The 22,350-nt window shown below is 33.1% G+C and overlaps 1 protein-coding gene across 3 annotated transcripts in view; it reads right to left on the bottom strand.

Annotated features, from left to right (window-relative positions):
- mim (missing-in-metastasis) overlaps nucleotides 1-19,033 on the bottom strand; it is a 352,784-nt gene extending 333,751 nt beyond the window's left edge. For all 3 annotated transcript variants that reach the window (XM_085943176.1, XM_085943177.1, XM_085943178.1), the window contains exon 1: nucleotides 18,351-19,033. In XM_085943176.1, the coding sequence (XP_085799302.1) occupies nucleotides 18,351-18,422 (72 nt within the window). In that variant the 5' untranslated portion in view covers nucleotides 18,423-19,033. The remainder of the gene's footprint in view (nucleotides 1-18,350) is intronic.
- Nucleotides 19,034-22,350: the final 3,317 nt, after the last annotated feature.

Genomic DNA, 22,350 nt, shown 5'->3' with positions numbered 1-22,350 from the left:
TGTAACGCTCACCATGGTGCAGTTGGTAGCGTTGCATAAAAATAAATAAAATCGCTAGAGTTCTTCTGAACCACCCTCAGCGCAGTTTTCTTTCGTTTAAAAACGAGAAATCTCATTTTAAATTGAATACTATCTGGTAGGATGAAGTTGGATTAACTCGCCGGAAATGGTTTTTCTGAAAAGTGGGTAGACTGTAATGATATTTTGCCGAATCTCGCGTCTCAATCTGGACCCGTCTAATGGAAGATGAAAATAAAGGAAACTCTCGTAGGGAAGGAGCGTCTAAAATCTAGATTCTAATATCATGGAAAAGCGCCCACGCGGAATGCATACTAATTGACCTTTTAATTCCTACACTTCGTGTATCCACACCCATCCATCTAATGATATTGAGCGTGTAGTTTTGTTTTTCGAGTCTTAATATTAAAATATTGAACACAAAAATAGTATTTAAGCTACAAAATTATAATTTCTTCGACGAATATCTTTTTCTAGATCGTCTTTCTCGGTAACGATCTACCAGCCGAAATACCTATCGACTAAAACAAAACACTTTTCAGAATACCATATAAATACGTTATGCATTAATTTACACATTTATATATCAATCCTCTACGTCAGGCATGTTCAGCATGTCTACCTACATTCAGTTATAAAATAATATACTCGTAACTTCATTGGAATTTTTAGGGGGAAGTATTAACCATTCACATTTTTATTTTCTTATGCAGCTTACGTGAGTAATTTTCAAATTAACCAAGACAAAGTCTGTGTGACCTCGTCGTATCACTTGATTCATACTGAATGCCAGTCGCAGAAGTGAGAGAAAGAGAAGATTTGAATCCCGTACTTTAAACACGTGTGATAACAGTTACGTATGTATCACAATAATATGCATTAAAGTTTCTCTCATAAATGAAACGCGTGATCAACATTTGAGGAAAGTCAGTGCGCTTTGTTTTATTTGTGTTTTAAGGTCTTACCGCCACAAAATACCTACCCTGCATCAAAACCTTGGTCCATGGCGATGGTTTTTACATTTATATCTTATTAATCTGTTATATATGCATGTCTCGTGTGTCTCAAATAATTTGATGTTCCACGTTTTCTTTCATTTTTGAGAAGTAATATCATTTACATAAGCTATTATTCGATAATGGGTTCCGTACCCCTACGTTATTATACTTGCCTATTCAATTAAATTTGTTCAAATTGTCAGTAACAAACGCATCTTTGACGGTAAGTAATGGAAAATGAAGTATCAAGACAGAATTTTCCACCCTTATTTGACTTAGATGTAAACTACGTGCGAAGTAGGTACTTAACTGAGTAACAACTTTCCTATTCTTACACAAGAGGTGGGATGTAATAACTTGAATGCCAAAGTGGCTTTCATGATATCGCGGTGGAGCGGGACTGGTAAGATGCGATCATATCGCATCGATAGAGAACAGCAACACGTGCCGGGATTGTTAACCTGGGTCCACCGCGCACTAGCCAATACCGAGGAAGGACGCCTTTACCGGATTTTCCCCGCGAGGCTTTCGCGGTACGAGACACGATATTATATCGTCCGCGATACGAGCCCACTAAAACGTGATTCCGGGGGCCAGCGTTATTAAAGCATAAAAATAACAAGACGCCATAAGTAATATATTATCGTGTAATATCGATCTTGAAAACGTAACAAAGTTCAGTGAACGGTTATACGAAGTAACGAATAACACCAGGTACTTATTTTATTTTTACGCACTACATTATTTTCACTAAATGCGCTAAGGCCTCGAAGTGGGGTTAGGCAGATCATCTCTGGACAAATCACACCGTCCAATGGTACCTATGAGGCCGATAGATCGATATGATAATCAAGTTTAGCAAAAGTATGTGGCAGAGAAAGATTAAAGTACGAGAATTGACCGATTGGGAGGTCAGTAACTGTGTTCAACCAAGTCGCTTCAGATATTGATAATATATACTTATTCCAGTTGCGTGAGATGAGTTTAGGTGGACGTTCTTTTACAAATTCGCAAAATATGGTCTACTTAGGTCATTCGGCGTAAGTAGTTCACATGTCCTTTTTGTGAAATTTCTGTTTTTCTGGTTTACTAGATACCTACGTATTCTAATTAGGCACCCATCTAATTTAGTTAATTTCATTTATTTTGTATAAATATTGTGAATACTGTTACATATTTCTTTATTTTTTCCATGTCACGTTGTTAACGTATTGAATTTAAAGAATATAAATAACAGGGAGAGGCCTTCGTCCAGAAGTCAATCGAGAATGACTGAGATGATAATGATTCGCTCCACTCTTCCAGTCGTATAATATTAACCTCAGTTCGTATGTACCAGACATACATAATAATTATATCGATATCTTTGCTCAAGACTTTGCAATCGACTTCAGATAATCCGCCTTTATCCGTACTTACAGGATGTATGCGATTTGATTTTGACTATAAAATTAATAGGCTAACTAACTATCGGTGATAAAATGCTGTCCAATCTCAAATGAATGAATTTGGTTGGAATATTTCACTTCAATTTGAAGTCAGATTCTTGTCTGGACAGTAAAATGAAAAGGCGATAAACTTTACGAGCCGCATTGTACAGCCAACAAACCCACATGGTACTCAGTTATATTATGTGGGTTTACAATCTCATATACTTAGTACTCATTTACAAAATTTAGCACCACGCAATTCTATCACTTTATAAGTAGGTACGTATGTAATTACTTTTAGACACTGAAAAAAACTTAATGATGATTATGTCTTTACCATTGTTTCACTGTGTGGTAAACGGGTTTGACGCTTTGGCAAAATCATTTACTTGATCAGTTATTCGAAGTGCTAACTAGGTCTCTTAGTTACTCAGTTGAATCAGTAAAATTCAACATTTACTTCCAAAACAATATTGCTCGGAAATTTCATTCATTCGAAAGAAAAGGCTTTTATACTATGATAGGTTACCAATGGATTTGTAAACGCGTCTGATTAGTAGGTACCTACTAACATCATTCATTGGACTGAATGAAATCAACTCAAAAACTGTCAAAAAATACTACAGGCATTGGAGTTGTACAGCTGCGCATCTCGCAGTTAGAAAAGGTTTAGAAACTCAGAAGCGCTAGGGTAAATAAATAGAAAGTCGAAATAATCAATTACTACTACAAGCAAAAAAAACATTGAAACACAAAGTAGTTACAAACATCTGAAGATGATAGTAAACACAAACATTGAAAAAAAGACGTCCTAACTGGGAGGAAGATATTAATTAAACTACGATTTACCTTAATACCGGGATCTAAGATAATATGTGATATAGGCATGATAACCGTCGATCTTCAACAAAATGACATTTAAAGACGTCATTACAAACAACTAAAACGTGGTGCATTCAAAATGATTTTGAATTATTTTAAAGAGACTTAAAAAATTAGTAAATAAAAATCGCTATTCGGCCCAAGTCATTTGATAGATTTTCTCATATAGGCATCTGAGAGTGTTGGTACGTATGTTAGGTATATATAATTTAAGAAAATACTCTAAAATAACCCAGAAACTAATTACAAATATATTATGTTAAGTGATGTGTGCCAACATACCTAGATGTACTTGGCTCATTCATTTAGATATTTATGACTAAAGGCGAACAGGTGAAGGGTTAACGCTAGATAAACTAAAAATACATTGGCTTTTTTACCAAGTCGTAAAAACCCCCATAAAATCGTTGGCGTATCTAGTTATTTGTATTACTTGGCCTTTTAAACTCACTGTGGTCCATACTGATCTGTCGAGGGAGGTGTAATTCCCGTTTTATTTACGATCTCGATGTATAAAAGCGCTTATCCGGCGAAAAATACTTGGTAACCGTCAGATAGTCCACCGGTTTAGATATCGCCGACAGATTACATTGTATTAGTTTTAATATGACTCTGAGCTCTTTAAATGTATGAATTACAACAGATCGATTTACTACTTTTGTTTTGGGGCCCCAAAAAATCAAATCCCGCGAGAAGCGTGGTTTCGACCGAAATTGATTAACCAAACTTCGCATCGCTCTATTATAGGTAGGTACTGTACAATAATGCACCAGTGAGGGATGAAAAGTAATGCATTATTATCATGAGGAATGTCTATGCGTACAGGTGACATTTTTCTCTGATCAACTTCAGTATTCTGCTTTAGTAAGTCGTTAAACTTTAAGCGTAATTCCAACATGTAAATTCACCCACAATTTTTAGATAGGGGAGAGTAATTGAATTTCTTACCCCCCCCCCCCTTAACTTAACTTGATAAACCGTAAAAATGGAACTTTTTAACTAATATGAACACCAATCTCAAGTTGAAATCCTCGTGTGGTTCTCTTTCTTTGTTGTTGTGGAAGGCAACCAGAGATCGTGGAGATCACAATAAAAATATATGTACCTTAAAGTACGATTAATTAGTTTTGGCTTAACTGAATATGAACATTGCATCCGATAACATACGGCAGAGTAGAATTCTGATTACCAAACACTTCCGACCAATAACATATGGCAACGCCTACTGAAGGGAGCCCAAAACTACACACACATAATTGGTGTCAATTCAAAAGTAAATTTACCGTATAACGGTTTAGAAGCAAACCAAAATATCCAACTAAAAAAAATGTGATTTTCGTTATGTTTTTGCTACACATACCGAAGTGTTGGCAGTTAGATTAATCATTAATACATAATATTATATGATAAATTTTCCTTTATTTCGACGTGCCACTATAACAATAAATTTCATGTTGTTAAATAATAATATACCTAAGTACCGTTTATACAAACCACCGTTAAGTTATTTCGGTGAAATCTGTAAATTTTATATTTTCGAATCTCTCGGTCTTTTTTTATTGCCCATGAGATTGGCAATGCTTGTATATTTATTGCCGACCCGGTTGATGTAAATATGCATTACTGAACTGATCGAAATCTACACTTGTACATCAGTTATTTTTATCGACTAGGTACCTACATGTTTATAAAGTGCGATTTTTTTTTCTCATAATGGGCAAAAAGAAATCTATCTACCTACTCAGAATTAACGTTAATTAATGGTCGATAACGAACAATTAATTCAGATACAGAAGAGATAAAAATAAATGATAAAGCATAGGTACAGTTATTTAGTTAAAAACTACATCCATTCCGACAGGCGTTTCTCTAATATTGAATTTAAAATATAGTCATGGTGACGAAACATTGCCAACATTTTAATAACATTTCAGCAACAGAGACCTAAAGACAGGAATACTTTCAGACAAACTGAATAATATCTTTATGCAAGTAAATGTAGATTAATTGTATACGATTTAGTTACCTACCAATTTATAATTATGACTTTAAAAAAAACAAGTATAAGCACTTAAGTACTTACAACCTAAAATCGTAGTATAGCCAACTAAATTAGTTACATGAAATGCTTTCATTTGCAAGTTTCCTTAGATAGATAGTTACGCTTCGGGAGAGATAGTGGAGTTCAACAGACTCGTTCAATATGTAAATACGTAATGTCGTAGGTCAGTCGTTTCGAAATACAGATTCGGGGGAAAATATAAACTACGTTAGTAATATTTATATGATAAGTATATTTATGGAGATGTTGGTAATGTTGATTTGACTTCAGTAAATAAATCGTTTACTTAATTGAGTAAGTACTATCTGATTATTTGTCGCCATTATAATAATATAATGCCTGATTATCGACCCACATGATCGATGCACTAAACAGCGAAGCCAACGCCGCGTATTAGTATTCAGTATATATAGTAAACGTTTAAATTTTAAATGTATTCAACGTTTACTTGGAGGCAATTCAAGTTTTATTTGTTTTTAATATTATTGTATCACTTTGTCTGCGCATAATATCGTTAATGGTAAAAGAGAGAGAAAACATAGCTACTTAATATCATGAGATAAAGACAGTTAGCAAATTTTTAAACTGTTGTTAAATTAAAATAATTCCGTATGTGGTGAATACAAAAATTGGAATTATACCTGCAAATATCAGCAGCCGTCATCGACCCACTACTGGATAAAAGCCTTCCCGAGTTTTCTCTATTATTCTAGGTCCATCATGATCATGTATTTCTGCCAAACTTAATTATTTTACGAATCCAGCGACCATTTAGCCGTTGTATATATCTTGAATACCACTGGATCACAGATTTTGTTCCTGTGCTCATATATGTATGCAAAACATAGAACCTCGATTCAAGAATGGTCCAAAAGCAGGGTAACGCAGCGTGAGATATAAAGGTGCATGTTGGTCATAAAGTGAAAGGAAATTAAAGAAACCAATCATTGCGGGAATCTAAGAAGTATGATAAAGTTCGCCAATGAAATGAAATGGCAATGGGTCGAATATATTGCTCGATTTACAATTTTGCAATATAATTATCTGATGCTAGAAGCAAGTACCAAATAATGAAGCCTGTCGATTGTAAATAATTAAATTTAATTTAAACACGTACAATTATATAATACAGCTTACTTAACGCGTGAAATATCTGCATTTTCATCTATAAAACAACTGTAAATGTATTTATTCTGTCGAAGCAATCAACATTAGGGGCAAATAATATGAGAATTACTCCACATAATTTAATAATGAGTATGACCGCTTTCATTTATTTAAATGTGACATTCTCAGCTGATGAGAAAAATACATTTTTATAGCTTCATATTCATGCTAATAATTTAAAAATAAAAAATATTTATCGAAGTCGCGGACACTAATAAATAATACAAGTAGTAGTATTCTAAAAAAGACTATATATTATTGTGTTTTATGCAATGACATTATTAATGGACGATGCACTCAATACAGTAGCTAGCAAGTAAATTCGCATGTATAGGTAAACGTCACGCAATTTCCGTTATGCGATATCACGCATCGGGAATTTATAGCAATATGAACTTTATTGTAATGGCGTTCGAGCAGTGTTTCTAATGTCAATGTTCATTTGAGCGAACCCGTTCGAACCGAACCATTCGGCAGACCCAACAAAAAGCATCAGGAATTTATAGCAATATCACCATTATTGTAATGGCGTTAGAACAGATTATGCCATTCGGCAGACCCGACGATAAAGTGAGTGTCATTTTTTTTCCCAGATGATTCGTCCATATTAATGTCATTGGATTTATGTTTATTAATACAATACAATGTCTCACCAAAAAGAATTGTCGGTTAACATCATTGAAGTGATAGGAGACAATATTGCCAAAAGTGGTCGTTCAGGATTGATTCCGTTTAGTTTTTACACCTACAGGAGTCTCAGAGCCACTGCCGTAGAGTGCCTTGACACAAGGGCAGGGCACGCCGCAGCAGCTGAAATCACCCCCATTTAGGTACTCACGAGGAGGGCTAATAATAATCCCAACACTTTCGACACGGGGAGAGGGTTGTCCGATGTCATATTCAAAGGGTGCAAATTGGTTCATTTGCGTCACGCCACATGGAATGAATATTTATAGAATCCAATATGGAAATGGAAGTAGTAATATGAGTAAGTACCTACTCCGAAACAAGTCATTCATGATTCGTGAGAGTGACAGCAGACTTTTGTCATCCTATTTTTGTTATGTAGGTATCTGACAACTGACAGTGATAGAGGGCTCACAGTTAAAATATTAAGGAGAGGTATTCAGTAAGCAATAATACCTATATAATTATAACTGCATTGTATATTATTCCAATTCATTGCGTGATAAAATTATTATTATACTTATCGCTCTAATGATTCCATGGTCTGTAAAATGCTAAATAGGGTGAATATCTCCATTTTAAAAGAAATAACATAGAAAACCGTCTCTAAAATAATATGTCTCCAGAGGATCCTGCAGTTCGTTGGCTATATAGATAGATAGACAGAAGTGAAGCCAGTAATTTGGAAAGGCTCATCGTCAGTGGATACAATGAGGGTCGACGCGGAAGAGGGAGATCGCTGGGAAGACATATTTAGGACATTCAAAAGGAGTCATGATCCTCAACAATAACAGAAACGAAAACTAAGATTGTTATATGTACATACTTTATACTTAAGTAAGACTCAATTTAATTACACATTTAACTGTCGTCTATTTGACAAGTACTTGGTGAATGTAGTAAGTAATCAAGCAGTATATATTAAAATGCTTTCTTTAATTCTTGACACAATTTGTGGATAGGTATTTAAAAGTGTATTAAGGTTATATTTTATTCACCATGAAGAAGGGGGTGTTTAAGGAGAACTACATTTATAATTAAGGGTGTGGTGGGCGCATTTTTTTTGCAATGACACTTCGATAATTTTGGAGAGTAGAAATAATATACCACGTAAGTACCTAAATATAACTTTACAAATAGGTAACTACCTAAATATCATAGCATACACAGTTTTTGAGGTTATAAGAAGGAAGTGTAATAAAGTATGAAGATAAATAAAAATGTAGAGATTCTTTTTTCCCATAACTTGCTTACAAGTTTGTTTATGTCACTTTTGACATCATTCAAATATTCATATCCAGGCACCTGTAATATACTTACTAGCAAACGTCAATACAAAAATAAGATTTGTATATACTTAAGTAAATAATAATATAATATTGTGTTGGTGAGGGCACCCTAAAATATGATCGGGGGCGCATCTGAATACGCGGGCACGATGTGGGGAAAACATGTCACGGAGTATAAGTACACATTCACATCAAATTAATGACAAATAGAGATCGTGTAAAACTGGATGATTATATAACAGGCAAAGTACCCACTTATAAACAAATATATTTATGTTAATAAATACAATTACTTGGGTATTAAAATGTGTTTGTTGCCTGAAACAACTGCCAACATTAAATATAATATTTGTGGAATTACTTAACTCTCACCAAATTGACGAATTACCATAGATATTTGCATGACTTACGTACGATTCGCTTACAATGGGACAATAAGTAATTCTAACATGTAAATCAACTCAATTACTAAATTAACTGAAAATTGCGTGTTTATAAAATTATCCCAACTTAATTAATACACATGAATAACACACTTAATATTATATTATAACTAATACATATAATATGTAATACACGATGTAATTGCAACTAAAATTCAACAAACGAGGAATACTGAATCACTATTCCATCTACTTTTTTACATAAGCTGTTGTGAGAAGGCATATCACTAAAGCAGTTATTCCTAAATGCCGCAAGAGACACTGGTTGTTGTAGGATTTTGACAAGGGATTCAAGAAGACTTCGGTAATTTAAAATTATATATGGATCATCACTCGGTCCTGCTTTTGCATTCGGAAGACTGTTGGTACCACGAGGTAAAATACCTATTTAGAATGTTTGAACTGCTGCTTGAGTTGTCGGCATATTTTCTAAATCAGAAATTTTGATTGACAAACCTTTCGTGATTGTTAAAAATTTCATATCTTGCCATGTTTACAAAATTAATTAAAGGGGGTATGTTTATTACGCTGATATTATTATATATAAGCGATTAGTTATAGGAAAAAACGTAAACGTAAACAATTTTAATGTGAGAGATAAAATAATATGCCCACTGCTAAGCAAGTTACAATTATTTTTGAACTCAACTGTGGCGAAAAATAATTCTCGATTTGAACACACTCGTGACAAAAATTAATTGAAAAATACAATAGGATACACACTTATTATATTAGTATTTTATTTATCACATTTTAGTTGCTAAGTTCTGACGTGTTGAATAAGCTAGGTACTGAATTAGTGAGCTCCATTTTGGGAGATAATTCGGCAATAATAATGTCACTAAAGTGAATGTCGAATAGGCGGCATTTGGTTTTAATTATTCGACGCCTGCATTCTGACGGTGCTGCTAGACGGGAGCGAACCATTGCACCGAACGAAGGCTCAAAACAACCATATACTGAGTGACTTTGGGAGTAACAAGGAGGTAAGAGACAGAACCAAGCAGCCTCTTATCGCACTAATAGTGAAGAGGCGATATTGGACCTGGCTCGACCACGTACTGCAGTTGCCTGAAGAAAACTTCAACCTGTCTTGCCAGTTCTTAAGTTAACCGGATTCCGACGTTCTGGAAGGCCGCTAGAATGTATACGGCGGAGCTACGTGATTCTTGGGGGCGCCGTGTAGTGTCCATATCCATGATTCGAATCATTCACATTAAGTAGGTACTTAAATTTTCTCAAAACATGCATACAACATCTCTACACTATACCATACAAAAATACAGTGAGTACCGAGTGAGTTAAACCAACCATATTTTAAAACAATGGTCATTTGGACCCAATTTTTGATATATCTAATTTGGAATATATCTTATAGCCGAAGAAAGTAGGGAGAATTGAATATAGCCATCGCTCACAAATGGAAGATCACTAGTAGATATAAATTTAATATACTTTGGGAGAATAAAAAAACTGGTTATTCACTATTTCCGTAGGATGTTAATATTATTAATCTCTTGCTGTGTTAAAAACTGGTCGTTGGCCCTTGATTGCTAGGTATCGTAGCCGATGCAGATTTCAGTAATAAGTTGTAATAGAATATTCATGTAGGCACGTTACACACGAGAAGCTCCGTTTGATTACTTTGCCACACATATCCACCTGTCCGCCTTGTCTGTCATCCACATGCATTATCAATCGGCATTATCTCGTCTCTCGTCGCACGGCACGCGTCAAAATCGCTGGATTTGTGCCGTGACAAAGCAGCGCGACGACAACAGATTTCTAAATAATTAATTCGCGAATGATAATCTCATTATCGCCGCGAGGACAGCGATCGACAACGTCTGATCTCATTTCAGCCAAGTTATATTTACTTGCAATAACAGAAAAGTTAAGTAGGTAATTGAAATAAAGATACAAATAAGTAGGTACTTACCAAAATATTTGGACTGTGGAATAAGGCTTTGTTCAACATCTCTAAAGATCTGAGGGTATCTAAAAACTGACTGCGAACAACACCTATCGATCATACTTTGCCGGCCGTCTATGGTCATATTTACCCAAGACGAACAAGACACGAAGGAAACATCATCATATTATAATCGTAGGTATGTAGGTACTTAGTTTTATTTTTGTAATAATATTAATAATGCTAAATAGTTGCCAAGTAAATTAAAAAATAAGTAGGTCTTTTTTGGGACATAAATGAAGATGTGGCGCCGCCACTAAACAGTGGCAGACTTGCGAAACACATAAATATATAGCATCTATCAAACTAGTGAAGTATTTAAATATATCGTACAAATATTGAAAGTACGTAGTACTTACCTAAGTACTTACTTATTGTATTTCGTTTGTTACTTTATTACGCAAGATCAAATGAACCTCAATTTCAAATGAAATTCAAACAAACAACTTACTTATAATAGATGTCAGTTATATTGTGTACCTGAAGTATTGCTACTCACTAAACAGACCGTTACGTAGCAGTCTACGTGAACATGTCTGGGAGGTTCGGACATTGGGATATTTCGCAAGGTGATGCAGATGTGTTACACGTTCGTCCATCCAAATTATCTGGCCTCTTAAGGTCTACTAGAGCCCCAAATCAAATAAGTATGTATGTATTTATTTCGTTTGAAGATTTTAATAATTTCAAAAGATACTTAGGTACTCCTAAAACACTTAGAGCTGTATAATAAGAATTTGTCAGTCGTTTAGATGACGATATTGAAATATATTTTTATTTACTAGATGACACATGCGTTAGTTTACGTGTAATAACAAAAACCGAAAGTGCCCATGAATATTTGCTTTTCCCCTTGGTAACAGTGTACAATGGTGTATGCTATGTACAACATAGATACCAACACAAATCTGCAATATGTAGATTTTGATGTAATTTCCATATGACGACGGACATGCATAATAAATAATTAGACATTATTACTTTAATATAGCCGAAATATTTTCCATTCAATTGGATTTCGTCAGATTTGTAAGTAACACTGCGCTACGCCCAACTGGCGACACAATAACTCTGTGTCGCAAATTTTCATACTTTTATGCGGGACTTTGAGGGATATTAAGTTAAATGTAACGAGTGTTCGCCGCTGATAAGAGTACTGAGAAAGTTGGAAGTTTTTTTGGTTATAATATATCATTATTTGGATATAGGTGCCTACATACAACTATAACTCAATTGTTAGACAACATTTAATTATTAATTACTTTAGGAGTAAGTACTTAACTAGGTGTGTTGTATTATTGTATTCCTTCCGAAGGTCTTGAATACATAGAACATGCGTGCCACATGACCATTACTATTCGCCCACTAGGTGAAAATATACGCATGCTTGTCGAATTTATACGTGACTCCGAATTCAAGAAAATGTGTAAATATACGTCCCATGAAGCCACAGTGTGGATAGCTAGTCCGTTCACCCCTCCAGTTACAAACGTAAATATTTTTTTACTATGTAGCTAAATATATGCATTGAAAATTATGGATACTTTAACATTGAATTTGAAAGGTGTTGGTACTTACTTCATAGAGGCAATTACCATAATATTATTATTATTAAATATAGCCGGCCAGCTAATAGTTGGCATTTCGATTAAAGATAATCGACGTATAATAATATGTAATTACTTGCCTAAATAATATTTTTTCCGCCATATTACATGAATAACACAATTTATTCCCTTTTCGCATTAAATTCCACACAACACCTAAGTATGTAGGTACGTCCTAGTTAGGTCTAAACTCTAAATACAAAGATGTTGAAGAAAACCATCTTCAAATTATTTGTCTAAATATCTCTATGTCGACGAAACTTTTCGTCTACTAAAGGCAGTGGCGTCCCATGGTAGTTGGTAGGCAGGTGTAATACTTTCCCTAGGGGAGGCGCATTTTAAAGGGCGACAATGTGAAAAATACTACTTTTGACAGTAGGTTTGATATCGATTAAAGTATGAGTGACTATAGTGATGTATATATGAGCAGTTGTTACGTTTTCCAAAATCTCTTAGGATAATAATACATAGGAAATAGAAGATAATATAGGTACTTATTTGAGTAGTAAATAAACGTACATCAAATTTAAGATAGGGGCGACATTTCGGCCAGAGACGTCACCGATTGAAGGCACTCCCAATCCACAAACAGCATTAGTAAATAGGGATTAACTATAGTTTGAGAATTAAATAACGATATACATCTACGATCCTAAACATTTCATATTTCAATAGTCAACTGGGTGATTTACAAAGATTTGAAATAGAAGAGTAATATTCAAATGTGTCAACAGCGTAGAGCGGTACAGTATTGTTTGGTTGTCAGGCATCTTAAACAAAATATAAGAATAATTTGCCTATTATTTAGTACGTAGGTATAACTAAAATGGTGCAATTAAATGTACCTGACACTTCACTGCAAAAATAATATCACACAATATGTTTTCTATTCGCAATATTTTAAATGTCGATTATATTGAAGCTCAAATTACATTGGCAGATTCCCTACACCAACGGTCTGCCACGATCGTGAAAAGTCACTTTTGAGTCGTTCCCTGGAGTCGTGACATAATAAGACAAATTTGACGTTTAGATAATGAAGGCTGTCTGACTTTATTCATTATTTTAACAGACAATAATAATACAAAACGAAAATAAGTAATATCCTAGTAAATACAATCAACAGCTCGTTACTTGTCTAAATGACATCTCCAATAATTGCCATTTACATAAAGTAATAAAATAACAATAACATAATGATGAAATACTGTGTAGTGTGCAACCAAGCTGACCAATATATATTTTCTGGTTTAAGTAAGTACTCAAATGGACTAAGTACGAAACTTAAATCCATTAGAAGTTAAATTCAAATTCCATCAAGTACCTTCGGTCGATAGTATAAATAATAAGTAAGTACTTATTATTATATGATAATTATTGTTAACAGGTGAACACTAGCAACTGAGTGTTTATTATGAACCAATCAAATCGTTCCGTGTAAAATCGACGATTACTCACGACGATCTTTCAATCTTGTTAGAGTCTGCTGGTGTAATCAGGCCTTTATAGCAAATTTAATGTCAGATATAAAATTGAAATAACATTGTCTGTCATTATGAAGTGTCAAACTACATTATTATTAGATATCACAAATTTTTCATCATTATTAATTATTTACCTAAAACGTAGGTATTAAATAAATTAATTATGATTTATTGATAAACTTTTTTACGCTCCAGAAATCCATGGGAAAATTGTCCAGTCCAGAAACAATGAAAACACATGGCTTTGCATAAGTAACTTGGTAGTTACCTATGTGAGACATACATTTTTGTTTTTGTGGTTTTTGCACAGCAAAATTCTATGCAATCGAATGGAGTATGTACTTACTGATATAAGTACGATTGTAAGCCATGGGATACCTTACCAGGGCCGGCCCATGACTCTGGCGTGGTCGTGGCGAAACGGAGTTATGTATATGGGCATTTTCGCCAAAGTTCGTACATGTTTGAAATTTGGGTAATATTATTTTTTCACTCAAAGTAACTATTTTTATATAGCTAGCAGATTCCTTGTTCTATTGCTGAATTGGTGATAGCAATTTTTCAGCAAAATATTGATTAATACAATATTTATATCATTTTTTTTATGACATTGGGCATAATAAGTTTCCGTTCCGTGACTACGAAACTAAGCTTATAAAACATGAATGAGACACTTTTTATCACTTAAAAGAGCTCTATTAGATTAAAAAAACCTTAAACTTAAAAATAAAAGTACGAATAGTCAAAAAATATTATTGAATTTTAATTCTTGGGCACATTTCGTTCCACTCCGTTACCCTATGTCTATAATGGCAGAGCATTTTTCCTTTAGTATTTGAAAAAACCAATCAATGTTCGTTCTGCTATTTTTTTAAAGACAGTAATCACTTTTACTAAATTTTATTGGAAAAATATATATGTTTCGTTATTTAATAACCAAATGAAAAATAAGTAGTTAACGTTCAACTTTTTTGGGGACATTTTCGGAATGGAACGAAATGGTAACGGAGTGTAATTTGTAAAGCTAAAGTTACATGTTACCATAAAAACAAATTTTTGTTTTATGAAATTTATTTGAATTTTTTGATAGTCAGATATATATTCAACGTGCGTCACAATAACAAAACAAATCAAACTTAATCACTAAAATAGACATATTTTATAATAAATTTCACAATACTAGTAAAATAAGGTAGGTAATAATTTTGACACACTATACAATACCATAACTTTTATTTGGCATTTATATTATTTGTAACTCAGATAAAAAATATTTTAAAGCAAATTAACAATATAATATGAAAAAAATTAAATCAGCAAGGGATTCGGACGCGAGTTTCTAGCGCGGCACGGAGTATATAACTTTTACGAAAATAATTACAGTCGAACTCGGTTATTACGATCTTGGACATAGCGAGATCTCGGATGTAATAAGGAAACATTTGTTGACATTTGGTTTATGATTTTCGCCATACATTTAATTTATTCACTGTTATAACGAGCAACTTATCGGATATACCGAGCTAAAATACTGTTAATGTGTCGATCGTTTTAAAACATTTCGACCCTAAGCAATAAAATCCGATTGGACAGGATGCCGCCGGGGTCGGATTACGTCTATGACACTAGTAAAGTGTCTAAGTACCTACCTTATTGGTGTTTCGCCGACAATAATAAAAAAGTATCCACGCATATGGTTGAAAAATCCAAGGTTTGTGAAGTTCGTAGGTACCTATCAGAGTTCATTACAATAAACAACTTCTTTTGTAGTTTATGCATGCCATGCTCGTTTCGGGGATTTTTACGATGGTTTCCAAATTTTTTATTTTCGACTTTTTGTGTAATGTGACATGCTCATTTAAAAATACCTATTCTCTGATATAACGAGTAACGCTTATAACAAGCAAATTCAGTCGGTCCCATCTTCCTCGTAATAACCAAGTTCGACTGTATGTTGTCTTGAAATTTACTTGTATTCATCAACATAAAATGTAGCTATACAGGTTGATTGTAATCAAGACGTACTTTTCTGACATTTCGCGAATACCTACAGTTCCAGGTATTAAATCTAATACGGTACACATTTCTGTTAAACGTGACAAAAAAATACTTTTTCATACATTTTTATAAATTTCTATGCCTAAAATGTATGGAGAAGTTTTAAAATTTTGGTGGCATATAACAGAAAGAGTATGACAGAGCCAGTGCTTGTCTCGCAATTATTTCAGTCTGGTGTTTTTTCTTTTCCTTCTGTTGTTTTTCTATCTCTCCATACTTTTATCTGCGCTAGTTTTGCGTATTCAGACATATCACATACTTTTTTAATCTTTTTTAATCTTTATTATATAGTCAGGTTATTTTCCATATTTTTTAATGAAAATATTTTTGTTTTTCATACGAACAGACAAAATAAAACTTTTTATAATCTATGAAGAACTAAACACACAATGTAAACCCAACTTTATGCATTCCATTTCGTTACTTTTACATTCCACATATACGTTACCACCAATATAGTTTCGGAGTGGAAGTAACGGATTCTGTTTTAGAAGTGGTTGAAGCCAAAATTTAGCTTAGTTTTATTGTTAAACCTGCGATATGTTTTATTATATCTGTAGTATGAAAGATAAGCTCCATATGTATAGTATGTGAAATAGAAATATGTGATTTCTTACCTTACAAATCGTGGTAACAGTAGTGGAACTTCTTAAATGACCAACCCAGAAAGCAACCTGTTCCGATAGCGATACCGACACACACCAACAATTTAAATTGTAAATGGCGATCAGTGTTATACAAAAGTGTTGCTACATTAAAAAAATACATATTTATAGTGGAAATTTTTCGCCTTCATGCTAAAATCATGGTAACGGAATGTAGAATTCCACTTATTCAAATATCCTGGGACACACTTTAAACGTGATTTTTTTCAATATTGGTCAAAATTTACGGAAAAACTGTATATTTTCCAAAAATATATAATGTAAGCTGTTGAAGACACTAAGTACGAATTTAATTTTACACACTCAAAATTAATGACGAAATCAGACTTTGTTTATTTGAATTTAGGAGTGGGACATGGTAAAAACACACTACCTTTCGATCTAAATAATCAATTAAAAATATATACAGGTCAGACAGTTGTATTTAACTGATCGAATAAAGTAAATTAATAAATTTGCAAGTTAAAAATACATAACTTTCCAATATTCTATAATATAATAACTATGAAAAAATCAAGTCATGGGACATGCCAAAAATGCAATGTACAAACTTTGGCGAAAATGCCCATATTATTCTGTATATATCTACCTATTTTTTACAATTGGGGGGAGGTGGCATTTCATTGTCGTAGAAATATTTGTACAAAAAACATGGATTTGCGATATTTGGCGAAAAACAGATTTGGGTACTTAAATAATCGATAATGATGAAAAAATGTAGTGTTCTGGGTAAAGCTATAAATAGTACCTAGCCCATATCGTTTCTGTGATCCGAGGTCTTTTGATACCAAATACCTACTTAACACAACCTACTGAAAAATAACCCAAAACCTAACAAAAACTGCATATTTTTGGGTTACAGCAGGTTGTTAGGTTTTTGGTGTCAAAACACCTTAACCTCAATGACGATATGGAGTACTATAAAATTACCATGTTCTGTATAAACCCAGTAAATGTAAGTAAAGAATTATCTACCTATTCTAAAATTTGGTACCTACCTACCAACTAAATCTTTCCGTTTCGGGCGGTCGTCTTACCCCACGGGTCGGCCCTGCATGATGAATGATGATAATGTAAGTAAATGGTATTATGCCGATTTTATTACAGCAAGGCAATCATTATAAATTTTCTATCTTCGAGTTTCAAATGTCTGTTTATTGTGATATTATAAAATACACACACCTTTCACATTTTTCTATTTGTCGGACTCTAGTCAGACAGACAAAGCATAGTACCTAAATAATAATTAGGTACATTTCACTATCCTCTGGTGTAAACAAAGCTACAAAAGCTACGAAAGTGCAAGTTATAATAAGTAATATATTTTTTTTAAATATATACCTATGTGTATTTGTTTTGATCATTTGGTTTGTGTCTTATTTACTACTTAGGTAACTAGGCAGCTACAGCGTAGGCTTAGTCAAAAACAAAACCAGAAGAAAAATATTGTACAATACAATAACATTGTGTTGATGTTTACGTAATAAAATAAAGCGTCTGACATAATATAATAATAGTACATCGTAACGATTGCTTTATAATGAAACCACTGTAAAAAACTAGGATATATTAAATAAAATATTCCTACCTTCATGTCCGCAATAATCTGTTGAAATAAATTTCCGAGGGCCGAATACTCTCTTTCGACGACTCCTTCCATTTTAGAAGATTTTGTTCACTTTCTTGCACAGTTAAATAGCATAAATGCTCACATTAGTAGAATTATGAAATAATAAACACAAAAGCACTGCAAATTACATCGGATAGCTAAGCTACCTTATCCCACGAAATTATTAAGCCTGCGACGTTCACCATTCATTTGTTCCGCGCCATAACAAAACACAAAATATATTTATCTGCGTCTACAGATCGAATTTCACCATTTTAGACACTATATTAAAACATTTACGCACACTTCAATCTAATTATAATGAAACATTCATAAAGCTAGAGCATTTTTATTCAATAATATACACAAAACAGCCGAAATCGAAGCTTGACATGGTGTAGCAGTCAGTCAAAACCTCAAAATGAATATCGAGAAACAAACATTCACGTTCACAGATTATGTGCAATAGATATAATTAAATCAAGCTCGAGATTTAAAGAGAGTATATTAGTTGATAGTTTTTAATACAGAAACACGATTTATTTGTTAATTAAACAATCGTATGAAACGCGCCGAAAACTATTACCGAAAACATTAGCGGACACCTATCATCGAACTGTTTGCCGAGAAACGAATAAACTGCCCATAGACTCCCATAGACTGCCATAGAGCACAAGAGCACAAGCTTGACAAGCTGAGTAGGCATAGACAAAATTATTACCATCAACTATCTGGAGCAATGTTGCTATCGTACAAAGTTACAAAACGAAGTACAACATTATAAGTGCGTCAATTATTTTTATGATTTAGAAAGTATCGCAAATAAAAACTTTTATTGTTCTGTCTGAAACCCATTTTATAAAAACAATATTAAAATTGAATGAAACGACGCGATCTTCACCAATCATCTGACCTGATGATCAGCTTTAAATCTGTTTGGATCTTAAGTCTCATTTATTTGGATCAATTTTGACGATCATCGTGGATGAATCATCAGCAGTGACCCGTGTAAACGCACATTCATCAACGAATCATCGAAAGTGATTATCCGGAATCAAAGGTGAATAAAGTTGAACTTGTTCTACTTTGGATCATTTTTTGATCACTGCAGTTGATTCCGCGCATGCGCACACGCCACGCATACGCACTGCGCCCTGAGTACTGTCATATTTTCACATAGGTACGTAAACTGACATTTTGAACAATTGAAAACAAACCGGTTAAATAGAACTGATGTTCCTGCAATCCACATCATATTTGATAGTACATACTGATTGGAAAAACAAAGTGTTGTTTTGTGGTTCTTGGTTGCTGTTTCTGTAATTTCTGTGTTCGCTTGTTCAATTGACGCCATTTTTGAATGCATCGAGTAGGTATTTCACTTTCGGTGACACGTGTAAACGAAAAGTGAATGCCTGAACCAATTCCCTGCGGAGGATCATCCGCAGTGACTCGTGTAAATGAGCCTTTAGGGAATAGTTTGGATACCGCGAAGCAAAATAGGGGAATGTCTAGTCTTATCATGCTCAACTCGACTAGTGAGAGTCAACGATTACCTATAAACTCTATGTGTGTTGACGTTCAGTTCACCCTTATAAACACCGTGTGAAGTTATTTATTAATTGAATCCCATGACAATAATGATAATTACATGTAGGCAATTTAAAATAAATCACCCTGTTCGATCCTAATTGTTGGAGAAAATGAACTAATAATATGAAATAAAAATATATTAAAATTACAATCAATAGTATTGTTCTCACACAATGTCCAAGAAAGAGTTTTTGGTGTATGTTTAAGAGACTGCAGACTGAATTACACAAAACTGAGTATTATATTATTATTGAGTAACTAAGAATACCTACTCCGATATTCCACAAACTGTGTCAAGAAAAAGTGAAAACGAATGAGTGTTTAACTGATTTCTGCATTCATCTACACCATTTACCTACGATATATTGTTGAAATCTAATAATGTGATCATGACAATCAATTGTCAAAACATATACCTAAAAAGTTTATGTGCATATCTCGCGAAGCGCAAAATTATTAGGTTTTCACCAAACTCTTTCCAAAAAATTACTATTCGGTTCGGTATAAATCACTATGGAAATCTTTTTCTGTATACCTATCACGTTGCCGAGAAAATATGCGGGTTCCTGATTTGCGTAGATAAGTTTTATTTTTAATAGGTAAGTATAGTACCTACTTATAATAAGGAAAACTGTAAATCCCTTTCCTACGATCACAATTTTGCTATAACCTTTCCTGCGTTGTCTTTAGTCTTTTGCATTATACTTGATTTAATTTTGTACTTTTCATTTGAGTATTTTTTTGCGACTCGGGTTTCGCTTTTTCGCATCTTCTTCGGGCACTGCGAATCCATACCAATATAGCAAACTCATAACTGATAGAAAATATACCTAATTGGCTACTGATTATATACCAAATCTATCTCTACTCATTAAAACATTGTTAAATAATAATATCGACTTAATTCAATTTATTATTAGAATATAAATTCAAAATCAAGTAAAGTAAATAATATAAGTAATTACCTTCAGCAACACTTTTTTATAATTTTATATTGTTTCATGTTTCATGAATATAATGAAATGTATTTTCGGAAGTGTACCGTTCCCAAAGACCCTTGGAATCTTGCTAAAAACGTAATAATTATCAAATTTGTATTATAATATTAGTACCTACGAAATATGATTTTATACACCTAATGCGCGTCTATAAAATTAACGTGACTAACTGTATTTCAGTTTTTATTTCATGGTATTAATCTTCACTGTAAGATTATGTCATTGCCAAGTCATCGATTTTATTTATTTTATAAAGATGTCAGGAAAAAAATTAAAAATGAATAATTAACCATGCTCAAATATTTTATTACGTGTATGTCTACGTACCTGAATTCTTTTGAAGTAGAAAATTTATTTAAACTAATTTTAACATGTATATGTTTTACCGCTCGCCGTGACATTAAAATAAAATTCTATGCACCAAATTTGAGTATAACGCAAAATGTTACCGTGATACTCATTTTATTACAATTGTTCACAAGATCGCAACGAGCACGGTGGCCGAGCGGTCTAAGACTGCAGTAATTGTTTAAAAATAGAATTGAAGTTCTGTTGGCGTGGGTTCGAATCCAACTTTCGACAAATATTTTTATATTTTATTTTATAATTAATATGATGTATTTCTTAAATTATTAATTTATATTTTAAACCTTAGTAAGACAAATATACGTTAATAAGTGAATACTAGACTAAACAATTTGACGATAAAAAATATTATTCTATTTATAAAATATCTAAAATTGTGTATGCTTTAATGGCATAATATTAGATATTTAATAAATAAATGAATATATTTGACAATTATCTACTTAACATGACTTGGATTTAGGGTTTAATTTAATTTTAAAATGTAACAAACACTATCTCAATCAGTGGTCGGCAACCTTTCGAGAGACTGGGAAAAAATCAATTTTGAAAAAAATATTTGGTTAGTGGGTAAATGCTAAGTACCTCCGCTACATGGAAGTACATTGGAATGTGGATATGTGTCTTCAATCGCTCTCAGACTTATACATGTTATACAGGCTATTTATTTAAGTTTTTTTTACTATAATACTATTTTACCTAAATATTATATATAATTTCTCAAAATATTATACTTAAATGATAATTACGACATCGAATGTGTAAAATGAGTGTGTCTGCAAACAAACGCGAGAGAAGTAGAGAGCGTTTTGTTTCCCATTATGTATTATCTTTATTGCTTGTATTGGGCATATAATATTGTAAATTGTACATAATTTTAAAAACAAATCTGCTGAAGTAGGTAGGTAAGTTATCATTAATTCTTGTGTAATTTATGAAAATGACATTTGTTCAACGTTGATGTTGATGATCATGGTTGAAATATTTTATTTTTTTTGTACTGGCAGCAATAGAATTGCTAT

Source organism: Rhyacophila brunnea, unplaced genomic scaffold, assembly GCF_057557595.1.
Source record: "Rhyacophila brunnea isolate RB1 unplaced genomic scaffold, BYU_Rbru_1.0 scaffold_15, whole genome shotgun sequence".
Lineage (NCBI taxonomy): Eukaryota > Metazoa > Arthropoda > Insecta > Trichoptera > Rhyacophilidae > Rhyacophila > Rhyacophila brunnea.
This window is presented reverse-complemented; position numbering and strand designations above follow the sequence as displayed.